This window comes from Colobus angolensis, unplaced genomic scaffold (assembly GCF_000951035.1).
Source record: "Colobus angolensis palliatus isolate OR3802 unplaced genomic scaffold, Cang.pa_1.0 Scaffold4, whole genome shotgun sequence".
NCBI classification, from domain to species: Eukaryota; Metazoa; Chordata; class Mammalia; order Primates; family Cercopithecidae; genus Colobus; species Colobus angolensis.
Genome location: NW_012117376.1, coordinates 15,101,948 through 15,110,433, shown reverse-complemented (window position 1 = coordinate 15,110,433; position 8,486 = coordinate 15,101,948). Strand labels below are relative to the sequence as shown.

The window sequence follows — 8,486 nt, the reverse complement described above, 5'->3', positions numbered from 1 at the left end:
CCCCCACAGGTACCTGCCCCTGCTGCTCCCCTACCCCTGTTGCCCCCCCAACCTGCTTTCAGACCCCTGTCTCCATTGCTTTGTTCCTGGTTGTTCCCCAGACGCCCCCTCAGGTCCTGGACTCCCCGCACCGGAGGAGCCCATCACTGTCTTTGGCCCCACTGTCTCCCAGGTAACAGGCTCTGTCCAGGTGTGTCTTGGTGGGGAGACCATGGGCTCATCTCATCCCCTTTGCCCTCCCCAGGGCCCCATCTGAAGACATCTTTGCCTTCGACCTGCCTTCAAACCCCAGTCCTGGACCCAGCCCTGCCTGGACAGGTAGTCTCAAAGCCCCATGGATGCCCTGGACACGGCATCCGGATGCCCAGTTCTGACCCCAAGCCTGGGACTGGGCTCATAGACTTTCCCTGTCTCTTCCCCCTCCCTGACAGACTCTGCCTCCCTTGGCCCTGAGCCCCTGCCCATCCCCCTGGAAACCCCAGCCATACTCCCAGCAGGGGTAGCAGGGACTCCAGGGCTCCCTGAATCCCCTGACAAGGTAAACTCAGGGGTGTAGCCAGGAGGTGGGTGGGTCTGGACCTGGATCCTTCTCTCACCCTTCTGATGTCCTTTCAGAGTCCTGTTGGTCGGAAGAAATCAAAAGGTATGATGTGCGCTGGACTAAGTGTGGGGTCCCCCTGTCTGAGCAGCTGTTAAAAATCTTTACGTGCTGGGCAAGACCACCCCTATCCTTCCCACACAGCCTCTCCTGGAAACCGCTGTCTTTCTGGGGTCAGACAGAGCTGTGCTCCTAGTCTGGGCCTCTCACCAGCTCTGTGACTTTGAGCAAACAGGTTAGCCTCTAGTCTTCGGTTTGCTCATCTCTAAAATAAGAAGGGTCATCCCACCTCAGAGATGACACACGCAGCCTTCTGAGCAGAGTGTGGATTCAGAGATCTCATTTGGGGATGCTCGTGGAAGGCCAGGGAGCATGTTTAGCGGGGGCACCTTGCCAGCCCCTCACTGCCCAGCTTGTGCTGTGCTGCTACAGGCCTGGCGACCCGGCTGAGCCGCCGGCGGGTGTCATGCCGTGAGCTGGGCCGGCCGGACTGTGACGGCTGGCTCCTGTTGCGAAAGGCACCCGGTGGCTTCATGGGCCCGCGCTGGCGCCGCTGCTGGTTTGTGCTCAAGGGACACACGCTCTACTGGTACCGCCAGCCCCAGGTAAGACCCCACACACACAAACGGGTAGGCAAGTGAGTCACCTCCAGGCCTCAATTCTCATCTCTATTCAATCATCCATTCTTATTCCTGGTCCCAGCCTCTAATGTTCCCATCTGTTAAATGGGGACTTTCTTCAGAGAGAAATGAGTTAATATATGTATAAAAGCAGTTTGGAAAAGGTATCACAGGAGGTATAGAGAAAAATCTTTTTCTTTTTTTTGAGACAGAGTCTCGCTCTGTTGCCCAGGTTGGAGTGCGGTGGCCGGATCTCAGCTCACTGCAAGCTCCGCCTCCCGGGTTCACGCCATTCTCCTGCCTCAGCCTCCCAAGTAGCTGGGACTACAGAAGACCGCCACCACAGCCGGCTAATTTTTTGTATTTTAGTAGAGACGGGGTTTCACCATGTTAGCCAGGATGGTCTCCATCTCCTGACCTCGTGATCTGCTTGCCTCAGCCTCCCAAAGTGCTGGGATTACAGGTGTGAGTCACCACGCCCAGCCCCGAAAAATCTTTTTTTTTTTTTTAAGAGATGGGGTCTTGCTATGTTGCTCAGGCTTGTCTCAAACTCCTGGGCTCAAGCATTCTGCCTGCTTCAGCCCCCCAGAGTGCTGGGATTACAGGCGTGAGCCACCACATGTGGCTGAAAAATCATCACTTCTATTCTGCCCACTTCTTATCCTTCTGATATTCTGTCCATCCCAATGATGGGTCATTCATTTACTCATTTATTCCTTCAATATTCAGGTGCCTCCTGTGAACCCAGCTCTAGGCTGGGCACTATGGACACACAGAAGAGTGGATGGTTTTTGCTTCTCCAGAACTTAGAGGCTATTAGGGGAGAGGGATGAATACACATTCAAGGACAATGTAGGGACTGTGTACTAAGATAAAGGGAAAGCCCAAGGGATATGTGGGAGCACAGCAGAGGTATCCAGTTCCTCCTGAGGAGTCCAGATGCCCCCTGACAATGCAATACCTGGCAGTTAGTTGCATGGGAAGGGGAAAGAAAACCAGGAAGAGAAAGCAGCATTCAGAAAGCTCAGGGGTATGAAGCAGTTTGTTTGTGTCTACTGAAGGAACAAATGCATGAGCAGGCTCTTCTCATTTGGGTTTTTGGTTTTTGTGTTTGAAACAGAATCTTGCTTTGTCACCCAGGCTGGAGGGCAGTGGCATGATCTCAGCACACTGCAGCCTCCGCCTCCCAGGTTCAAGTGATCCTCCTACCTCAGCCTCCTGAGTAGCTGGGACTGTAGGCACATGCCACCATGCCTAGCTAAGTTTTGTGTTGTGTTGTTTTGTTTTGTTTTGTTTGAGATGGAGTCTTATTCTGTTGCCCAGGCTGGAGTGCAGTGGTGCAGTCACGGCTCACTGCAACCTCTGCCTCCCAGGTTCAAGTGATTCTCCTGCCTCAGCCTCCCGAGTAGCTGGAATTACAGACACCTGCCACTACACCTGGCTAATTCTTTGTAGTTTTAGTGGAGATGGGGTTTCACCATGTTGGCCAGGCTGGTCTCGAACTCCTGACCTTGTGATTCTCCAGCCTCAGCCTCCCAAAGCAGTGGGATTACAGATGTGAGCCACTGCGCTCGGCCTAAGATTTTAATTTTTTGTAGAAATGGGCTTTTTTCCAAGGCTGGTCTCAAACTCCTAGGCTCAAATGATCCTCCTGCCTTGGCCTCCCAAAGTGCTAGGATTACAGACATGAGCCACCATGCCCAGCTTTCGGCTGCTCTTTTTTTTTTTGACTGTTTCTCTGATATCTTTGGCTCCCCTTTCCTGGCTTAGAGGCATCCTTTGGCCACACCTCCTACCCCGACCCCAGATTCCGGCCCTGAGCTCCAGAAACAGAGAGACTTGTTAGAGAGCCCCGGAGATGCCTTCTCCCCTCCACAACCCTCAGGAGCCTGAGGGGTAACTAGGAGCTGACTGGGCCTTGAGAGTATTGGGGTTCCAACTTGACCCTCATGCTGTGATCCCCCCAGGATGAGAAGGCTGAGGGCCTCATCAATGTCTCCAGCTATAGTCTGGAAAGTGGACATGATCAGAAGAAGAAATAGTTAAGTTTTGGGATATGATGGGCTGGGGGATGGAGACAGAAAGGGAGAGGAAGGGTGATGGGGTGGCAGTGGGAGATGTGGCAAGTGGCTGGGGTACCCAGAATCCAGCCTCTCTGGGCTCTGGGTGGGCACGCCCAGGCTGAGTGATGCTCCTCCGCTCCTTGACAGTGTGTTTCAGCTCACCCATGATGTGTACAAACCCTTCATCTTCGCTGCTGATACCCTGACAGATCTGAGCATGTGAGTGCTGCCTCCCCCTTAGCCCCTACTGTCATATAATTCCCAACCTCTGTGAGCTTGGGAGCCTGGAGATGCAAATTCCAGCTCTCTGAGAGTGGCTGGTCAAGGTATTCACTTCTCTCTCTCTCCTTTTTTTTTTTTTTTTTTTTGAGACAGAGTCTCACTATGTCAGCCAGGCTAGAGTGCAGTGGCACCATCTTGGCTCACTGAACCTCTACCTCCTGGGTTCAAGTGATTCTCCTGCCTCAGCTTCCTAGGTAGCTGAGACTATAGGCGCCTACCACCACACCTGGCTAATTTTTGTATTTTTAGTAGAGATGGGGTTTCACTGTGTTGGTCAGGCTGGTCTTGAACTCCTGAACTTGTGATCCGCCCGCCTCAGCCTCCCAAAGTGCTGAGATTACAGGTGTGAGCCACCGCGCCCGGCGTCTCTCTTTTTTTTAATTAAAAAGTTTTGGGGGCAGATGGGATTTGCTCTTTTGCCCTAGCTGGTCTCAAACACTTGGTCTTAAACAATCCTCCTGCCTCAGCTTCCCAAAGTGCTGGGGTGACAGATGTGAGCCACCGCACGCAGTCAGTACTCAGTTCTCTAAGCCCCAGTTTCATCATCTCTAAAATGGGTGACTAAGAGTTCATCCTTCTCAGAGATGCTCTGAGAATCATCAGAAGATGATGTGGGTAAAAAGCCCCTAGCATACAAGAGGACCCCGGGGATGGAAACCCCGTGAGACCTGCTTGCTCTCCGTAGGTGGGTGCGTCATCTCATTACCTGCATCTCCAAGTACCAGTCTGCAGGCCGGGCGCCCCCGCCTCGAGAGGAAGGTAGGTGTCTCACAGGGTTGAGTGGGAGGAACCCTCACCTGAGCCTCTGCCTTTCCTGGGATGGGGGCTGGGAATTCAAATGCCCTAGGCCACTCCCTGGCATCCCCAAAGCCCACTGCTCCTCCTCACCCCAGACTGCTACAGTGAGACCGAAGCAGAAGACCCAGACGATGAGGCTGGGTCCCGCTCAGCCTCGGTGAGTAGGGGGCTGCCGGGGGTAGGAGGTGGGGATAAATAGCAGGGCATGGAGCTCAGACAGAGACCCTCTGTGCTTTCCACTCTGCCTGCAGCCCAGCCCTGCTCAAGCTGGGAGTCCCCTCCATGGAGACACGTCACCTGCAGCCACCCCCACACAGCGCAGCCCACGGACCTCCTTTGGCTCTCTGACAGGTGCTGGGCTGGAGTTGGGAGCTGGGCTGGAAGCTGGGGTGGGCACATCCTCATCCTGCTCCTCCCTCCCACAGATAGCAGTGAAGAGGCACTGGAAGGAATGGTACAGGGGCTGAGGCAGGGTGGTGTATCCCTCCTAGGCCGGCCACAGCCCCTAACCCAGGAACAGTGGCGGAGCTCTTTCATGCGGCGCAACCGAGACCCTCAGCTCAATGAGCGAGTGCACCGTGTGCGGGCGCTACAGAGCACACTCAAGGTCAGCTGGGGACTCGGCACAGCAAGGGACTAAGCTCTGGGCTTCAGGCTTTGGTTTGCGGCTCTCACCTCCACCCTGGGCACCAGACTCCAGACTCAGCTCTGGACTCTGAGCTTAGCAGCTGACAATGGGCTCAGCTGTGGACTGGGCCAGGCTCTGGGTTCTGAGTGGGGATTTGAGTCTCACCTGGGCTCCTCGTGCCACGCTGGCCAGGTGCTGGCTTCTAGGCACCAGACTCCAGAGTGAAGTCTGGCCTCAGACTCTGCCCACTTCCCTGGGTGATCATGGTCCCTTAGCCCCTCCTCTCCACACAGGCAAAGCTGCAGGAGCTGCAGGTCCTAGAAGAAGTGCTGGGTGACCCTGAATTGACAGGAGAGAAGTTCCGCCAGTGGAAGGAGCAGAACCAGGAGCTATACTCAGAGGGCCTGGGGGCCTGGGGAGTGGCACAGGCTGAAGGCAGCTCCCACATCTTGACCTCTGACTCCAGAGAACAGACCCCCCAGTCCCTGTCCTCTGACCCTGAAGAGCACTCCCATCTCTGCCCTCTGACCTCAGAGAGCAACCTCCAACCTCCTGACCTCTGACCCTGGCCAGCACTCTAGCTCCTGACCTTTGACCCTCAACCCCACCTTCTCAACCCCAGGCCACCTCAACCCCAGCTTCTAACATGTCCAGGACAGAGCATCCCTGGATTCTGTTCAGGGTGGGAAGTAGTACTGCTAATCATGGTCTCACCCCGAGCTGACCCCTCTGCCAGGGCTTTGTGCCACCCTCTCTCTTGCCAAAGAAGAAACTCTCCCACCCCATCCTCCCATCTCTGTGGCCACAGCCCTGCCTCTCCAGTTCCTTGACAGTTCTCCCCCAAACCAGGTCTGTACAGGTGTGCTTTATTTTACACGAGGGCTACTTTCCAACCAAATAAAGTCAATTTTTTAAAAAATGAGTCTACCTGTGTCTTTACTTCCATATTTGAATTGGAAATCTGCCCCCCGGTGGGGACTGGGGTGAGTGCTCTTGGCCAGAGGGTGGGTGGCAGACCCTTCGTGCAGCCCGCTGATGTACATGCAAGTACCTGAGCTCCAAGCCTGCCAGGATGGTGGGTCCACCTCTCCCCAGCTCTTTGAAGGCTAATGGTGATCTCCTACCCCATTCCCCAGGGGCACACAATGAGACACTTTCACTTCGTAGATGGGGAAATGCACTTTGCATGGCAAGGTGGTGGGGACAGTCCTGGAGACTGGGCAGGAAGGACAGGGCAGCTGGTACAGAGGGGTGCAGGTTGAGGTCTGCCCTGGGAAGGCCCTGGGGAAAACACTTCTCCACTCCTCATTCCAGCCTCACCTCCACCTCCTGGATCCAAGGCAGGGACACGTCCCTATGACTCCATCCAGGCTGCACAGGAGATCTGACCTGCTCCCATCAGCCTCTGACTTCCAACCCCAGCCCAGCATCCCTACAGCATCCCCAGACATCCTCTGTGGGATGCGGAGGAGGGACAATGGGAGGAGCTTCTCTCCTGGTTGGAATTCCTCAGTAGAATGCAGAAGGCTGGGGGTCACAGAGGCCTCTGTGATATAACCAGGAGGGGGAGTGAGACCACTTGGAGTGAAGATTCTTTGAGGAGAAAGAAGAGACTGAGCAACCATGAGAGATAATGAAAAGGCCTGGTGGCAGCAGTGGACCTCCCACACAGGCCTCGTGGTGGGGGGCGGGACTCACGAGGACCGTATGGGGTTTGGAGGGGGAGTAGCTGCACTGAGGGGCCGCCCCTCTCCCCTGCAGAGTACCATTCACGAGTCCTACGGTCGGCCAGGGGAGCAGGTGCTCATCAACCGCCGGGACATCATGAACAAAGCGGTAAGGATAGCTCCCGCCCCACAGTGGCCCCTTCTGCAGCTGTGCTCACGGGCAGCAGACCCTCGTGGTAACTCTGCCCCCTCTCCCATCTAAACGCCCCCAGAGGACCCTCCCACTGATCCCTGAGTGACTGCCCTTGATATGTTAGTAACTCTCTGGCAGTGCCCCCCATAGGAACCCTTATATAACGATCGTCTTCACTATCAGAGAGCCCAAAGAGATTCTCTGGCAATGACTTCCACAAAAATCCCCCAATAGTAACCCACTTTTAGTGGCCATTTAAATAGTGACCTCTACACTGATGTCTCCATTCCATGATCCACTCTCAGGTGACTTTCCTCCTCTAGAGTGGGCCCCAGGGACTCCCATTCTCTAAGAGCAAACCTCCAGGCAGAGGCTTCCTATGGTGACACCTGCCTGAAGGAAGGTCCTGCCCTCTCCCAGGACACCTGGGACATGCAGGAGTACATCACTCGTATGTACATCAAGAAGCTGCTCCGACACCCTGCCTTCCAACTGCTGCTGGCCCTGCTGCTGGTGATCAACGCTATCACCATCGCTCTCCGCACCAACTCCTACCTGGACCAGGTGGGATGCCACCATGACCTCTGCCCCACTAACCCTAATGGGGGCCCTGGGGCGAGAACTCTCCCGGCCTCAGACTCCTTATCTGTCTATGATGGTTGGATTGGGTACTCTTCAAGGGTCTGTCAGCTCTGACCTTCTAGGAATCTGGAGATCAAGGAAGACTTCATGGTGGAGAGGGCTCTGCAGCCTGGCTTCAAGGAATGCATTGGATTTGTACAGGAAGGACAAGAGAAGAATGGTGTGAGGAGAGGGAGGCAAATGGGTGCCTTGTGGAGAAGGGGTATCCAATTCTAACCAGCACTTACTAAAGGAGAATCACTCAGTGCCAGGTACTGACTATGCAGACTGCCAGGGTCCCAGGGATAATAAGCACAACTGGGTCCTGTCTCAGACACACAGAAACTGTCATTACAAGTGCCCAAGTAGCACCCAGAGTACATGGAGGCTCAACGAAGGCACTCGAACCTAATCTGGGGGATCAGAGCTGGCTTCCTGGAGAAAGTGACACTGGAGTTGAGAGTAAAAAGTAGGATGTGATCTCAGTCACTACAACAAAGAAACAGAAAAAAAGAGCATGTAGGAGTTGGCCAGGCAAAGAGAGGTGGGGGAGACTTTTGGGGAAAAACAGCATATGAGAGACTTCTCTGTGTCCAACTTGAAGTTCAGTGTGACTTATCCTTGATGTTTTAATTTCTTTTTTTTTTTTTTTTAGAGACAAGGTCTCACTCTGTCACCCAGGCTAGTGTGCAGTGGCACCATCTTGGCTCAATGCAGCCTTGAACTCCTGGACTCAAGTGATCCTCCTGCCTCAGCCTTGCAAGTAGCTAGGATTACAGGCACGAGATACCACGCCTGGCTAATTAAAAACTTTTTTTGAGCCAGGCGCAGTGCTTCACACCTGTAATCCCAACACTTTGGCAAGCTGAAGTGGGTGGATCACCTGAGGTCAGGAGTTCAGACCAGCCTGGCCAACATGGTAAAACCCCATCTCTATTAAAAATATAAAACTTGGCCGGGCACGGTGGCTCAAGCCTGTAATACCAGCACTTTGGGAGGCCAAGATGGGCGGATCA

At 54.4% G+C, this 8,486-nt stretch overlaps 2 protein-coding genes across 4 annotated transcripts in view; both read left to right on the top strand.

The window, feature by feature from the left end:
- CNKSR1 (connector enhancer of kinase suppressor of Ras 1) overlaps positions 1 to 5,901 on the top strand; it is a 12,946-nt gene extending 7,045 nt beyond the window's left edge. For all 3 annotated transcript variants that reach the window (XM_011955601.1, XM_011955600.1, XM_011955602.1), the window contains exons 10-21: positions 102 to 172; positions 245 to 318; positions 432 to 538; positions 616 to 643; positions 1,031 to 1,203; positions 3,186 to 3,259; positions 3,429 to 3,500; positions 4,249 to 4,322; positions 4,457 to 4,518; positions 4,613 to 4,712; positions 4,787 to 4,968; positions 5,283 to 5,901. In XM_011955601.1, the coding sequence (XP_011810991.1) occupies positions 102 to 172; positions 245 to 318; positions 432 to 538; positions 616 to 643; positions 1,031 to 1,203; positions 3,186 to 3,259; positions 3,429 to 3,500; positions 4,249 to 4,322; positions 4,457 to 4,518; positions 4,613 to 4,712; positions 4,787 to 4,968; positions 5,283 to 5,552 (1,287 nt within the window). In that variant the 3' untranslated portion in view covers positions 5,553 to 5,901. The remainder of the gene's footprint in view (positions 1 to 101; positions 173 to 244; positions 319 to 431; positions 539 to 615; positions 644 to 1,030; positions 1,204 to 3,185; positions 3,260 to 3,428; positions 3,501 to 4,248; positions 4,323 to 4,456; positions 4,519 to 4,612; positions 4,713 to 4,786; positions 4,969 to 5,282) is intronic.
- A 685-nt stretch (positions 5,902 to 6,586) lies between these two features.
- The window catches only part of CATSPER4 (cation channel, sperm associated 4), a 12,713-nt gene continuing 10,813 nt past the window's right edge, over positions 6,587 to 8,486 (top strand). The window contains exons 1-2 of the mRNA XM_011955599.1: positions 6,587 to 6,825; positions 7,270 to 7,413. Coding sequence (XP_011810989.1) covers positions 6,613 to 6,825; positions 7,270 to 7,413 — 357 coding nt within the window. The 5' untranslated portion in view covers positions 6,587 to 6,612. The remainder of the gene's footprint in view (positions 6,826 to 7,269; positions 7,414 to 8,486) is intronic.